This window comes from Taurulus bubalis (assembly GCF_910589615.1).
Source record: "Taurulus bubalis genome assembly, chromosome: 6".
Lineage (NCBI taxonomy): Eukaryota > Metazoa > Chordata > Actinopteri > Perciformes > Cottidae > Taurulus > Taurulus bubalis.
Window position 1 is genome coordinate 25,605,392 of NC_136594.1, and position 15,739 is coordinate 25,621,130.

Here is a 15,739-nt window from a genome sequence, read left to right on the forward strand (position 1 = left end):
ACTTTGAAAGTAACACCCTTCATTTCTCTAATTGGCTTTGGAAAATATTCTTTGCACAAAACGAGTCCTGGATTTTGTCCCCAAACACTTACTGACAGTGACAAGTGACAATATTACATGGAATAAAGTTATCCTCCTGTGAGGCTAAAAAAAGAAGCATACAACAATGTGCTGTGACAGATATTTAGAAACAACACACAAAATACAGATATTTTTCAGTGTGAAAACTAAACTAGAGATGTTTCTGGCAGCTGCTGGGAGCGATTTGCCTCCATCTCATCTCTGTGGGAAACAAAGTATAACACCCAGTTCAGTCCACTCAGCTGCTGCTGCAGCACACGCTCACATGTGGTTTCACGTAAACACAGGGTCTCTTTATTCTCCCTTTTCTCATGTTAAATTATCACAGCGATCCCGACGGAAGGGTGTGACTGTGGTTTGATGACTCTTGGTTTCTGCAGCGACTTCCCTCAGCTGCTGCTCTTTAATATAGAGACGGCTATCGCATCACAAAATGCTCAGGAAGACGGGAGCTGCCTTTTTGTTAATTCTGTCTGCCAGATTCTCCACTTCCTTTCATTCACTCTACCCTTTGCACAACACACACACACACGCACACGCACACGCACACACCGGTTTGGGAGGAAGAGATGGGTGGATGGAGGGGTGATGAAAGGACTACGTACACACACACACACACACACACACACACACACACACACACACACACACACACACAGTGATACAGCATACTTTGGCTCCGCCCCCCGGCGGTGCTCAGGTCCACTTTCAAACATCACACCACTGCTCTAGCCCCGCCCTTCTTGTCAGCCTCCCTGATAATCGTTGTATGGGACTCGAACCACAATATTGAGCTCTTTACGCACAGACTCTCGCGCGCTGCAGTCCGCCCTCTCGTCGGACCCAGAGCTCTTTTATCTCAACTCTCTCTCTCCATCTCACGCGTCGTGGCTCCACGTTAGTGCGCAGATAGAGGACCGACCAGGACTGGACATGTTGGGGATGCGGAGGGGACTCGACGCGCTGTCCGCGTGCTGCTGGCTGCTGATGCTGCTTCATGTCTCGCCTCGAGCAGGTAAGACACGGGACTTCCTGGCGCGAGCCACACAGGGACTCACCTGTGCGTCGAAGTTGGCGACGCGTATTATTACTTATTTATTATTTATCGCGTTTGCACATGTCATTTATCAAGCTTATTCCACCAATCAATATCTGTGCTTCACGAGGATTATTTTTTCTTGTCATATTTTGGTGTTTGGGTTGTTCATATAAGGCATGAATGTTTCCATGAGCTTCTTCGGTGAGTGAAGGGAATTACTTTGAGATGAGAAACGTTTGGCTCAATCTGAATTTTGCTTCCGAGTTTATAAATAAACGTGATATCTACATTAAGGACATGGGTCATACATGAATAATACATACAATGTGCTTTACTAGTTCGGACTAAATGAATGAAATGGACGCACCACACTGCGATTGGTTGATTCCATTCTAGAATGCCACCGAACAGCCAATCAGAGCCGTCCGTGCGACCGGCCCGTGTCAGGTTTCAGGTGGGCGGGGCCAACGCGGAAACCGGCGGTTGTCAACGAGAAAGGGTGCAGCTTAAAAACAGCAGCTTGTAGGCATCTGGAGCAACTGAAATGCTGAGAAATCTGCATTTTTATTTTATTTTATTTTAAGTTTATGATAATATCTGAGCCGCATATTGTGGATAATAAACAGCAGTCCTCTGATAAGACACCACTCATATATATAATGCACTATCCTCTGTGAAGCAATTAAAAAATGGAAGGGAGGCTTTATAAGCAAGCAGACTTTATGTTTATGGTAGTTGGAAACACATTGCAAGGTTCTTAACTGGAAGAAGGAGAAAGAGGGAGATAACAGACGATATAAAAACAAGCAGCATCGAGGCTGTTGAAGAGAGAAAGAAAACAGTATGCTTGTTTTGACTTCTCTGAGATAAACATAGTTTATTATGTTCTCTCACATATGAGCCACATTAGGAAGTGGTGAGTTATAGGCCATGTATATAGTATTCATTAATTGACATGCACTAAAAATGAATAATAACTGAATAATTCAAATCATCCTTAATTTTAGTCCGACATCATCACCATTCAGTTGGGCCGCAAATTAAATATTTCAATATGTTATTGATTTTCATGGTAATAACACAATTGCTGAAGGACTAGACCTAATGAGCCTTAAGGTCAAAACATGTACTAAAGAGGAACCTGGCTTTAACCCTGTCTGACAGATATAACCCCCGGTAAGCTCTACTCTGCTCCATGAGCTTTTCAGATTTTTTTCAGTTCATGGCACTCACATCCATTCATCAGATATATTAGTATAGTCTGTGTGTGTGTGTGTGTGTGTGTGTGTGTGTGTGTGTGTGTGTGTGTGTGTGTGTATTCACTCTGTGATGAGCCTACTCCTGAAATGAGGCACAGCCGTGCGCTGTCGTTAAGAAGGCTTTGAAAAAATCCACATGCAGGTTTTCTTTTTTTCTTCCACAGAGAAGACCAAACTTTTAGACATGCGGTGACTCACTAGGACAGTTTCACCTCATTTAGAAACACCTCTAGCAGCGCAATTAGAGGGCCGCAGGGGTAAAACCCTGACGTCAATTGAACGCTGCAGAGGAAATGTGCAGGATTTTGATACGGCTACAGGCGATGACTCATCATCAAGCATGGCACTAATTGTACCGTCTTGTAACTGACATGATCACGTGGCTTCCTCCTGGGCCATATATGCACCACGGTTATTTATTAACTGCTGGGTCTATGTTTGAGTCAATAAACACACCTCTTTAGGAAGGGTGCGCGTGTGTGTGTGTATTACATGCATAAAAAGAAAGGAATGCATTGTTAGGGTACAAAGGGGGATTGTTGTCATGCAGTGGTGATGACATGTCTCACCTCTTCTGAGTATCTGCCATTCATTCCACCAGTTTTTGCTGTCAAACAAGTCTGAGTTTCTGTACATTTTGGAGTGAATCGTAGCAGTCTGGTGTGTGTGTGTGTGAGAGAGAGAGGTTGTACTCGAATGCCTTACATGGTGGTGTTATGGGCGGTTTGCTGGTTGTCAGGTTCACACTGTGGGTATAAATAGCATCTGAACGACGCTGTTTCTCTGCAGGAGCAATTGATGCCCTCTGCTTGAGATACTGTTTACCTGGAGTACCGAAAATATGCTCAACCGCACATTTAAAGTGGGATTACTGAGACACATTTGAAGTAGATCTTGAATAAATATTGTTGATTTAAAAATACGACTAGAAAACTGTGAATAAGTTGTCTATTCTTCGTTAGCCAAACTAAACCCAAGCTTTTCACCACAGAAGGACGTCCCGTAAAGAATGAGAGGAAAGCTCTTTCTGAACACTATTCCTGACCCATGTGTGGAAGCTGTAGGGAAGATTAGTAGTGGAAAATATAAAACGCGGGCCTCAGAGGCGAGGCCGTGAGTTTGGAGGGCAGCGCTTGACCCACTTCTGCTTCCTCCTCTGCGACTGGAACGAACAAACGGTTCTCAAGAGAGGAAAGTGAGCAAGAGTTGCCTGTTCCTCGTTGAACAGCGAGTCGCCGCATATCTTCAGGGACAGCTGGAGCGTGTTTTGGAAACTCTTTTCCTGGAATCCACGCCTGGCCTCCCCCTGCCAGTGTGTGTGTGTGTGTGTGTGTGTGTGTGGGTGTGTGTTTCATGGTTTCCCTGAAGACGTGAGTGTATGGGGTACACAGGAAGATCAAGCAACGTTTTCCCCCTAATCAGTGAAACCCTGAATCGACTCAATGTTCCCAAACAGTAGAGCAGATTCACAAGAAACCTCACTTCTGTGTCTTCAGTTTCAAAGCAGGAGGGACGTGACTCTTGGCACTAAGCCCAGGATTGACAAAGCATCCTCTCCCTATTTTACAATTTCCTGAACGGCCATTGTACTTTACCATCAGACCTGCACTGTCCCTTTTTATTTTGTTAGCTGTCATCCTTTATTGACACACTCAAGTCAACAGACTTCCTTGTGTTAAGAGTCTACGCCTCCGTCTGTGGGTCACCGTGGTGTTGGTACATTATGAGGGATGTACCAATCAGCAACTGGTGGTGTGATTGTTCGGCTCCTCCCACGCCATTGTCTTAAAGGGATAGATGTCATGTCCCCGGCCTCCAGGTCACAGGAGAGACTGGCAGAGGTGATGGAGGAGGAGAGTCACTCGAGCGTGAACCGCCGACGTCGGTTTCACAAGAGCCTCGATGCCGATTTCCCCTCTCCTCGCCTTCACTGGTGGTTTTGTTGAGGTCTACAGGGAGAAACAAATAAATCGAGGTCAATCTTAGAGGTCGCGCCGAACTTAAAACCTCAAGTAGGCCAGCGAAGCCGTCGCCCTTTTACATGATGAACAAAAAAAGGTGTGCGAGTCCTGTTTCTTACCTGAAATGTTTTAAAGCAACGTGGCCGGGTGGAGCCGGCTTCTGTTTAAAGTAACGCCAGAGTGTACACCTGCAGGAGATACTACCAAAGAGTGCTACCAAAGTCTGTTTCTTACTCGTGTTAGAACAGGATATGAAGTAATACGGATTTAATGCCACGTTGTTTTGCACAGACCAGGCCCTTCATTTGCGGGAACTCAAGATGAGTAACTCCGTCTTTCTTTATTGCCCAATTACACACACGTTCAGTCAGATCCATGAACCAATTCAGCTTTTCCTTTCACTTTTAAGACATTAAAGTCCATATCTTAACAAAAATAAAGATATATAAAATGAGACTGAGTGTGGGGAAAATATTAAATGGAAGAAAAGATCATGAATAAGAGGGAACCACACAGTTGTTCTGAGTTAAGCAAAGAGGAAAAGGTGTGATTTTCATAGTTTCCTCAACGGTGGCGTTCGATTGTAGTTTGTTTTGTCCCGTGTGTAATTTTCAGTGAATTATTAACCAGTTTGTTTTGTGTTGACTCAAGTTCAGTTTTCCACGAGGTGCTGACGAGCAGCAAAGTGTAAATTGACCAGTAAATGCTGATAATGTCCGTAGTTTGTCCTCATGAGCTGGTTTTTCCTTACTCACAGATGCAGCCTTCGTGTGCAGCTCCACTCAGCTGAAGTGTGCAAACGGGAGGTGCATCACCCGCAGGTGGATTTGTGACGGGACCGACGACTGTGGTGATGGAACCGATGAGCTACCCGCAACCTGTGGTGAGTTATTTCATCACATCATGAAAATGAATTCCAAAATATGAACTAAGTCAAGCACAGAACTTTTATCTTCTGCTCATAAGATGAAATCAGCAACAATAGCTTCCATAAGTAAATGATCGTTCAGTTTTATACTCTAGCTGCATCACGGGCCTTAACTCTTAAAAACATGTGATCGTTTTAAGCCTTACTTTCGGTTTGTGTCCTCAGCAACCAAAATGTGTCTGCAGTCAGAGTTCAACTGCGGCGGTGCCACCAACCAGTGCATACCAGGAGGCTGGCACTGTGACGGCAAAGCTGAATGCATCAACGGAGCTGACGAGAACAACTGCAGTAAGTCTCATATACAGCTATGTCACACTTTTTGCTACAGGGGCCTCCACAAGGGCCTCCATTATTATTATTATAACAATAAATACATCCATGTTGTTGTTTTTTTGTGTGAATTTCACATCTGACCCATTTCTAGCCTAAACATGACATTGCACTCTTGCCTCCCCACAGCGGCCAAACAATGCGACGCCGGCGAGTTCCACTGCGCCAACGGCCAGTGCGTGTCCCCCAGCTTCGTTTGCGACGGCGACAACGATTGTTCCGACGGCTCCGACGAGGCTTCCTGCCCCAAACCCAGCTGCAGCTCTCGCTCCTTCCAGTGCAACAACTCGGTGTGCGTGCCGGCCCTGTGGCGCTGCGATGGAGACGACGACTGTGCCGACGGGTCGGACGAGTGGCCGCAGAACTGCGTGGGACGGCAGCCGGACAAGGCGGCGGAGCGCTGCGGCCCCCACGACTTCCAGTGTGCGAACGGGGAGTGTATCCACAGCAGCTGGAGGTGTGACGGAGGCCTCGACTGCCAGGACCGATCGGACGAGGTCAACTGCAGTGAGTTGGCTTTCTTGGAGTGTTTTTTTAATTTGTATTTCCCTCCATCTTTTCTGCAAACCTACGCTCTTCTGATAAACATTCTCATAGCGTTCAACTTCACGATCATAGCTACCTGCTTTGTATCATCAATAAGAATAATGACAAGATCCACAACAGATCCTGTCAGCGAGGATTTTCCTCCTCGTTCTGTCTTCTGATTCTCGTTTCACGGTCTCTTTTTCTCATTTTCATCCTTTTCTCTTCTGTTTCCAGGCCAACCCACTTGTCGCCCGGATGAGTTCCAGTGTACTGACGGTGCTTGTATCCATGGCAGCCGCCAATGTGACAATGTGCCCAACTGCAGGGACCTCAGTGATGAGATCGGCTGCCACACAGGTGACTATTTCACCTGCGCACTTAACTGTATACAGACGCTAGTATTTCAGGACCCGTGTCTTTACAGTTATACTCACGCTGTTCTTCTCCACAGAAAATGTGTGTGAAGGCCCCACGAAGTTCAAGTGTCGCAACGGGGAGTGCATCAGCATGGACAAAGTGTGCGACACAAAGAAAGACTGCAGCGACTTGTCAGATGAACCTGCCGGAGAGTGTGGTAAGTGAAGTCTTATTTTAACATCCACGCAGCAGCCAAAAGTCCTCAGACCAGGAAGTGCATCAAACTTTGCTGCTTGTATCTTAAACCACATCACAGTCTGGAAAATATGATTAGACCAGCTAGCCTAGCAGACTCCGCCGAGTGGCCTCGATAGTTTGTGGTTTGAATGAGTGAGTTCCCCGTGTGTTTGAGCTGCCGTTAGGAAAATGGTTGTCAGGAACACTGAGTGAGCTCTGTGTTTATCTGCGGCTCCACAGGCAAAAATGAGTGTTTGACTGGAAACGGTGGCTGCTCCCATTCCTGCAGCGACCTGAAGGTCGGCTACAACTGCTCCTGCCCTGCTGGATACAGCCTGAAGACGGACAAGAAAACCTGTGAAGGTGAGAGGAGGCAGTCTGACTGTTGTCTGACATGTGTCTTAAGAAAATCTGTATTGACTTGACTTTATTTGCGAACTGCTGTCTTTTAATTTGCCCTTTGGACATCTCTTCTCCCACCTGCAGACATTGATGAATGTGCTGAGGCGGACACTTGCACTCAGATCTGCATCAACCTGCCCGGCAGCTACAAGTGCGATTGTAAGGAGGGCTACGAGATCGACCCTGTGAGCAAGACATGCAGGGCCGAATCAGGTAATGGCAAAGAAAACCTGTCCTCACTCTCAGGAGTAGCTGTCGTCTTCATGGCCTATAGAGTTGTAGTGCTAAATAAACATTTTCTTCCCTCCAGGCACCCTACCCACACTCTACTTCACCAATAGACACGAGGTGAGGAAGATGACGGTGGACCGCAGCGACTACGTCCAAGTGATCGACCAGCTGAAGAACGTGGTGGCGCTGGACTTGGACATGCCGAACAAGAAGATCTTCTGGTCCGACCAGTCTCTGAAGAAAATCTACAGGTTAAAACTCTACCGACCTGTTTCTGTGCCTCCATCAAGGAGTGCTGCAGCAGAAAGCCAGTATCTATAACTTCATTTAATCTCGCTCAAAAGTCAAACTCCCCTCTTGTGCGTCCCGACAGCTCCAAGATAGACGTGGCCGGTAACTCCTCCTACCACTCTGTGGTGATCGGCAGCGGCATTGAGGCCCCAGAAGGCATTGCGGTGGATTGGATCCATGGCAACATCTACTGGACTGACAGCGTTTTGAAGACGATCTCTGTGGCAACGACAGACGGCAGCAAGAGGAAGACCCTGATTTCCAAAAACCTGGATAAGCCAAGAGCCATCGCAGTCGACCCGGTCAATAAGTAAGTGAAGGTTTCAGACGTGGGACCGATTTGTGAAATTGCTGAAATTGGTTAGATACATTTTTGTAACTTTGGGATCAACTGGAGCTTTTAGTTGTGATTTCTTATTTCAAAATATTGTCTTGTCCTCCATAGCTTTATGTACTGGACAGACTGGGGTCAGGAGGCCAAGATAGAGAAGAGTGGGTTGAATGGAGCGGATCGCGTCGCCTTGGTAACAGATAATATCATGTGGCCCAACGGCATCACCCTCGGTAAGCAAAGTGTCATGCAAGCACTACATGGAAACCAGTAACTTCCGTTCAGACTGTATTATGCGCACACGCTCATTTTTAACATATCCTCGTGTGTTTCCTGCTCCCTCTGGACAGACATGGTCAACCAGCGTCTGTACTGGGTGGACTCCAAGATGCACACTCTGTCCAGCATTGACGTGAACGGAGGGACACGACACAACCTCATCTCCAGCGAGGAGAAGCTCTCGCACCCCCTCTCTTTAGCTGTCTTTGAGGTTAGCGATGAAGTCGATGCATCCCAAGATGGAAATCAAGTCATTGACGGTTAAAAAATGGTTACCTTAAAAGTCGGGTTACAAGCCGCTACTACGTTCGGTGGGTGTCCCCACTAGTTCCCCGCTGTAGCCAGCTAGCGCTGCTGCTAGTTCCCCACTGTAGCCAGCTAGCGCTGCTGCTAGTTCCCCGCTAACTTCCGCTAGCTCTCGCTAGCTCCCCGACAACCACCGAAGTTAGCGGGACCAGCCCCGGCTCGACGCCCGACTCGGGCAGAGGGGACGCTGGCAGTAGCAGCAGCAGCGGGGAGCTAGCAGCAGCGCTAGCTTGCTACAGCGGGGACATGGCATAACTATCATAAATATATATATATATATATATATATATATATATATATATATAATCCTCAACTTAAAGTGAAATGTATTCCTCCCTGGTTTGTACTTAACGACTGTATTTAATACAGCAATCAAGTTCATGCATGGTGAATGTTATCCAGATGAAATGTCTTAGAAGTATAAAGTTAGAGCCGTGTGTGTACTTTATTCCCCTCTAAATTGAGATCAGTGATGCTAATTCATTAATTCGGTGCATTTCTCTTCTTAACAGGACAGAGTGTTTTGGACCGACTTGACCAACAGTGCTGTTTTCAGTGCCAGCCGGCTGACCGGGAAGGGCATCACTCGGCTGGCGACGGACCTGAACCAGCCAGAGGACATCGTGCTTTCCCACAACCTCAAGCAGCGAACTGGTACGGAGACTTCACTCGACCAGAGAGCTATCGTAGCGAACAGACTGTCAAGGCCATATCATGATTTCCGATGTTTCTTGTGCCCACCCGTCTCTCTTGTAGGTACAAACTTGTGCAAAGAGGGTGTCAGTGAGAATGGAGGATGTGAGTTCCTGTGCCTCCCTGCCCCGCAGATCAACCAGCACTCCCCTAAATACACCTGCGCCTGTCCTGACCAGGCGACCATGGGACTCGACATGAGGACATGCGTGACAAGTAGGTGCCCTGGCACATGGCACTACAAATACTCTGATATGTAACAATGAATCATGACGATAACCCTTATATTTACATACTTACTCCCAGAAACCACAGTTGCCCCTCCTGCCAAAAACCAAACGAGTGCACCGCTCCCGCCCAAAGCTCCCACCGCGCATGCTACAACCCGCGGGCCGGCTGTCACCACCCCAGCTACAAGTACAACCACCACCACGGCTAACAAAAAAGACCCAACTACCTCGTCTGGCCAGCAAAGCACACAGCAGACTGCCGCTACTGCTCAAGGTACAGGAAGATACATGTTAAGTGTTAGCATTGTGAACATGTTAGCATGCTAACCCTAGCATTTAGCTTACGGCATCGCTGTGCCTGAGTTAAGCCTAGTTTATGGTTCTGCTCTTCAATATTGATGAGCTCCAACTTTAATGCAGCCGCTCCAACTTGGTAGCCATTGTTTACTGTGACCGGAATTCGGCTATAACCCCTGAAACCACATAGACACACCCCCCTGACACATTAACCGCGGCATGGCGGTTAATTGCAGAGCAACGTGGTCCCTGGACGCAGAACTTCGAATGCTCAACGACGGCGTCACGTCGACGGCGTACCATAAACTAGGCTTTAAGCCTCAACGAGTAGCTAGCATGGCTGTAGTCTTATTTAAAGATAGTTTCACCAGTGAGTTAACCGGTACAATGCAGCATAAATAGTGTTGTTATGGTTAACTGCAGTTTTATTTATACCTTGCAAAATGATTTCAAACTGCGGTTAAATAATGTTGATTTGAACACTTCCCAGCATGAATCAGAACCGCTAACTTTCTGTGGCCTGGGAAATTATCAGTAAATGTAAAAGTTTTACATGATGCATTATGATGTCAGAAGAATATTTCAACATTAGGGGAAATATACCAATTCACTTTACATGAGAGGATCGATGCAACTCTCATGTCTGCACAGTAAATATTAGGCTGTAGCCAACAACCAGTTAGCTTAACTTAGCATTAAGACTGGAAACAGGGTAAAGTCAAGTTAACAAAGTCAGCCTCTCAGAACCTCTAATGTTCTACAAGTTAACGTGTAAAGAGTGGCATTGATATAACTTTAGGGAATTATATAAGGAAAACTGTTATATTGTATTTTCTGCTTTTTCAGGGGACCGACTGGCAGCCTTGCCCGAAGAGGCCCCTTCATCCCACCCTATTGCTCTCTACATCATACTGCCAATATGTAAGTTCAACATTTAACCCTCTGTCGACTACTCACCCACACATGCAACCCTTAAAGGGCTGCAACCCGCACTAATGTTCACTACTTCCCCTGACCTGAGTGACCTCCAACTCCTCTTTTGCTCTGCAGTGGTCATGTCCGTGCTGGTCTTTGGAGCAATGCTGCTCTGGAGACACTGGCGTCTGAAGAACACCAACACCATCCACTTTGATAATCCAGTGTACCAGAAAACCACCGAGGATGAGATGCACATCTGCAGGAACAGCTCTGACGGCTACGTTTATCCTCAGGTAGCTTCACTTTGATACCAGGTCACTTTATTGTCCCTTAAATATAGTCTCTAAAAATAGACTGCAAGTATGTTGTTTTACAGCTTTGCTTATTCCGTGGTATTTTCTTTTGTTGCAGAGGCAAATGCTGAGCATGGACGACATGGATGTAGCATGACCTTGAGAGGAAGAAGACGCTAGCTGTATTTAAAGTGAATTTTTTTCTTTTTCTGATGCAAACATGAAGCAACAGAGGCCTTTTTTTATTTATTTTTGTACTGCTGCTGCTTAATCCCCTCCCATGAGCTAATTCTGTGGCTTATATTTCTGACCTCAGCACTGTGCCGTCCAAGTCTGAAGAAAATACTGAGAAAAAGAAGAAAAAGAAAGATCTTTAAAACTTTAGTATGACTAAATGGAGCAAAACAGCAGGAAGCCATTTAGTCAGACCACACATTGGTTTCCAAATGAAGGATTGCAGCTTGCTGTCAGAAGATGAAGCCTTGACTCCTTTGAAGCTATCTGAAAATTGTCTTACTTTGCCACCAACACGGCCGCCTCATTACACCGATCAAACGCACCTCGCGCTAGTTCGACACGCTTAACTTGAAAAGCCTGACCTACTCTGTCTTTACATTCGTGTGCCTTCCATCCTCACTCTGGTTATTCAGCAAAGTTAATGGGATGTGCATCAATGCCTTATTGACCTCACTACCTCCCAAACCAGTTTCTGTGGCGGTTAATGCGATATGCTTTAGCAACGCGCAGTGATGGCCTTCTATAGTGAGACCTTCTCTTCTCCTGGGTAAAGGGTTGCACATTCAGTTGGCTCCAATATCAGAGGCTTTTGTCTTAATCATCCACCGTGTCTCCAATGTAAACCCTATTTAAATCGGCACTCTCATGCTGTTTCTTTTTCTTTTTCCCGTTTGTGACCCGTCTTTAAGAGTGTGGAGAGTCACGGTTGGTTTACATTGTAAATGGAAAGTTTTCTGAAGTTCAACCAAAATGAAGAAAAACATTTTTGTTTTGTTATGAAGACAGTTAAGTAAAAATCGTATCATAACACTGTAAATAGTTCCTGTAAATATTGTGTAAAACTCTCTTAAGTTCACTCTGGTGTTGCCTTTTTACATTTGTACATTTTAATCAAGAGATATTGTAAATATGTCAGAGATTCTTTTATTTATTTATGGAAAAACATGAGAGAAGGTTTTTGATTGTAGTCATCTGACAGTAAATACAGTAACACTATATGTTAAGCCAGTATAACCATACAGCTGTTGCCTAACTTATGTTCAATCAAAGCTCTGCTCGCTGCGCCTGACGTCCTGTACGGGTTACTGCTGCAGCCCAGTGCTGCGACTTCCAAAGGACCTCTCATTGTCCCTGACACGATTGTTTTCCTTTTAAGGGATAAATGACATAATTTATTTTGCTTTTCTATTACGGTGCCTTTTTGCTCTCGCTGTGAGATTAGGTCACATATGTTGTGTGCAAAGCAGCAGAATGTACGTCTGGACCACAGCCGGCTTGTTAATAATGCACATCGCTTTGCTCGTTTTCTGTTGTGTTGGTCTTTTTCTAAATAAATAAAAAACTCTTTCAACAAAACGGTTGTACGACGTTTTTTTTCATTGCGATTGAACTAAACTGGGACATGTGGGGGAATCACCAGGCCCGGTGATTAGATTACATGAGGTCACAAGACATAAACTGATCTCCGTACTGAATGTCTTGCAGAGCTCTCCTCTGACAAAGCTGATTATCCCGGGTACACTTGATGTCCATGAAACCTGTTCATGGTCCTTGAAACGTTGCCATCGCGCTCCATCTACAACACGAGTGGACGACCAGCGCCAGCAGACTCTCTGTCTTTGTCTGTAATCACATGACGAGGGGAGGAGGAAGGGATTTGATGTTCTTGTGACCGGGACGACACAAACAAATATCTTTCCTCTCATTTGACTCATCGGCTGGTTTCACCCGATGGTTTTAGTTGGTTTTCTTTGCTTTTAAATCTCTCGCAAATGAGTACGCTCTCACTCTCCTACTTTCATCACGAGACCTCGAACGACGACTGTATTTCTGCACATTACTATGACGGTATCTGGTGGTTTACATTCTGGTCATATCATTTTAAATGGAAATTATGTCATGACCAGTTTCCTTTATATCTCTGTTTTCATAAATCCTCACTGGAATTTTCACCTTCAGTAGCTTTTTTTTTTTTTTATCATGTTCCCCCATCGAATAAAGAGGAATTAACCACTAATGTAGAATTCAACACAAGTCGTGTGAGAAAAGAGATATAAGGGGCCGTTTGAATCGTCCGGGATGGCAGGACAGACCAGCAAACAACCAGCGAACATCCTCTCAGTAATCTAATATACATCCTCCATAATGCATGTTTAATAATGGGTCCTGTCTCTGAATGACAGCCGTGCTCTGTACAGTGCATCAGAGTGCAGCGGGCACGGTCAGAAAGGAAAGGTGAAACCAGAAACAGAGAGTCATTGTGAAAGGCTGTTGAGTAAATGATAAAGAAACAGGATGTGAACCAAGTATGTGGAGGTTTGTATTAGTTGGAGTTTAGAGGAACAGGATTGTGATGCCAGAGGTCACGGTGTGGCCAACGCTTCACCTCAAGACACACTTTCTTTTTCTAAAAAATCTGCTCTGATGACTGGATGTAAAGGACTTTTTCAAAGATGTTCAAATTCAATTATATTACTAAACACAATGGACATGAATAGAGTTTCCTTCCTAATGTTTTAGCAATACATTCATAGACCAGAGTTTACAGAATAAAAGTATCTTTTGCTTTGACTGCAAAAGAAGCGGGAAAGTGTTGTGGGTAAAAGAAAAGGGCTTAAAAAAGGGTTTAGGACCTAGTGTGTGTGTGTGTGTGTGTGTGTGTGTGTGTGTGTGTGTGTGTGTGTGTGTTTGAGCACGTGAAGCCACCTTGGGTCTAATTCTGCTGCTTCTTGGAGGCTGTGTCGTCCTGCAGAGGAAAGCTCGTTTGACAGAGCTCAGGCTCAGCGCTCGTCTCCCTGTGTGCGTGCGTGTGTGTGCGTGTGTGTGTGTGTGTATGCGCGTGTGTGTGTGTGTGTGTGTCAGAGAGGGATGGGTTTGACGTCAGTGATCGGCCCTGTTCGGGGACACACTGAACACTGAACACCAGTTTGGTATGTCGTCTTTCAGGACCTGGGATCCACATTCCAGCGTAAAGGACGCCACGCCTGCATCAATGAAGGTCAAATGGTGTCTGTAGTTCTGTACATCCACTTTACTTCTGACTTTGTTTAGACATTCATGATAAAATGCTCTTTTCAACAGCTAACTGGGCCGATTGCATGTAGCGCTTAGTGCTGTAGCAACAAGCAGCATCGTTGTTGATAGTTTTCTGTTCAGAACAAATGAGCCTGAGGCCTATGAGGCTATAAGCAGATACACCTGAGGCTCAGGTGACAAATGACACCTGCTCTGCTCTCTGTCACCCATGTCCCTGACTCACCACCATTTGCATATGCTGTCACCCTATTGGCCCGCTGGCATGCCGAAGGGTGGAGCTGCATCTCACACCACCGAAAGGGGGAGTGTCCTCAAAAAATGTGCGGTGAAAGGTGGAGGTGTGATTTATATTCCCCCGTCAGGTTGGTAAACAGGGCTCCAACCGGCCTGAATGATAAGGTGACAACAACAGCCCGGAGGCCCTTGCCTGACAACCAGCTGAACCGCAGCATCTCCGGCTGCAGGAGGCGGGAGGATGCAACTGATACGATATTAGTAGAATATCAAGCTGAGGATGATCTACACGGTTTCCCTGGAAGGTGGAGAAAGTCATGAGCAGCTCTGCTGGGTATCCGGCATCCATTCCAAAACTAGCACTCGTTAAGCCATCGGCGTGGGTTTGTATCACAGGAGATCTCACTGGTATCTCTTCCCATCGGAGCCGCCATGCTGAGCTCAACCGCTCTGACCCCGACAGAATCACTCCACTTTAAACTGAGGAGCACTGAAGTGGTTCTGACTGTGGAGCATCACATGTTTGAATTGACGCTCAGGGCTGCAACTAACAATTATCATCATTGTCAGTTGATCTGCAGATCCTTTTCTTGAAGTATCAAGACATTTTAAAAACTGGAACCATATGTTTGTCATGATTTGCTTTCAAAATGATTGAAACAATTAAAGCAATCACATTTCATCTCCTCTGCCGTTCAGCCCAGCTGTGCTCGCTGCAGCAGTGCAGTTTGAGAGCGTCAACTGATTGCAGGCTAACGCTGGAGCCACGAGCTAACGTGAACTCCAAAGGGATGAGTGTGAGAATAGTATTGCAGTCATATGTTTACGGGAAGGAAGTAGTGAAGGAAACCTCTTGTTTAAAGTGAGTCTAAAGATAATGTAATTCAGTTGGAGCTGCAGCAGGAAAGAAAAGAAAAGTCATGCTTGGCTGACACTCCAGTGTTCCCATGTGTTTGTGTTGGACCTCAGCCACAATAGAAAGAATAATCCAGATCACGGGGAGAGTTAGACATACAACATGCGGTGGAAGCTGAGGGGAATAACCGTGATGTTTACATTGAGGAAAAATGCTCTTCTCTTCTGAAGATTGATTTCGGCTGATGTGAGATTGACGTAAATATTTATACTGACCTTGAGAAAAAAAAAGCAATACAATGCTGACAAACTTCTCTTTTTTATAAACTTTGTCAAACAAAGCGACTGTTCTCACGCAGCACAGAGTCTGCTTTGCATGTTGCTCT

At 45.7% G+C, this 15,739-nt stretch overlaps 1 protein-coding gene across 2 annotated transcripts; it reads left to right on the top strand.

The window, feature by feature from the left end:
* Positions 1–966: 966 nt before the first annotated feature.
* Positions 967–12,578, top strand: ldlrb (low density lipoprotein receptor b). Of its 2 annotated transcripts, XM_079219478.1 has the most exons (19): positions 967–1,096; positions 5,098–5,223; positions 5,434–5,556; positions 5,728–6,105; positions 6,361–6,483; positions 6,578–6,700; positions 6,961–7,083; positions 7,207–7,335; positions 7,433–7,604; positions 7,727–7,954; positions 8,090–8,208; positions 8,326–8,465; positions 9,073–9,214; positions 9,317–9,469; positions 9,560–9,757; positions 10,627–10,701; positions 10,831–10,991; positions 11,110–11,182; positions 11,308–12,578. In XM_079219478.1, exons 1-18 carry the CDS (start codon positions 1,015–1,017, stop codon positions 11,146–11,148), a joined length of 2,634 nt encoding a protein of 877 aa, XP_079075604.1. In that variant the 5' UTR covers positions 967–1,014; the 3' UTR covers positions 11,149–11,182; positions 11,308–12,578. The 2 variants fall into 2 exon arrangements, with proteins under 2 accessions (XP_079075604.1, XP_079075603.1); XM_079219477.1 differs by having other exon boundaries at positions 11,110–12,578.
* The last annotated feature ends 3,161 nt before the right edge of the window (positions 12,579–15,739 follow it).

What these genes read in the sequence shown, in the direction of transcription:
- ldlrb (XM_079219477.1), top strand. Translation starts at nt 1,015, where the DNA reads ATGTTGGGGATGCGGAGGGGACTCGACGCGCTGTCCGCGTGCTGCTGG. An exon ending in TGAACCTGCCGGAGAGTGTG is followed by an intron (nt 6,701 to 6,960) that starts GTAAGTGAAGTC and finishes GCGGCTCCACAG; the next exon opens with GCAAAAATGAGTGTTTGACT. An exon ending in GCAGTCGACCCGGTCAATAA is followed by an intron (nt 7,955 to 8,089) that starts GTAAGTGAAGGT and finishes TGTCCTCCATAG; the next exon opens with CTTTATGTACTGGACAGACT.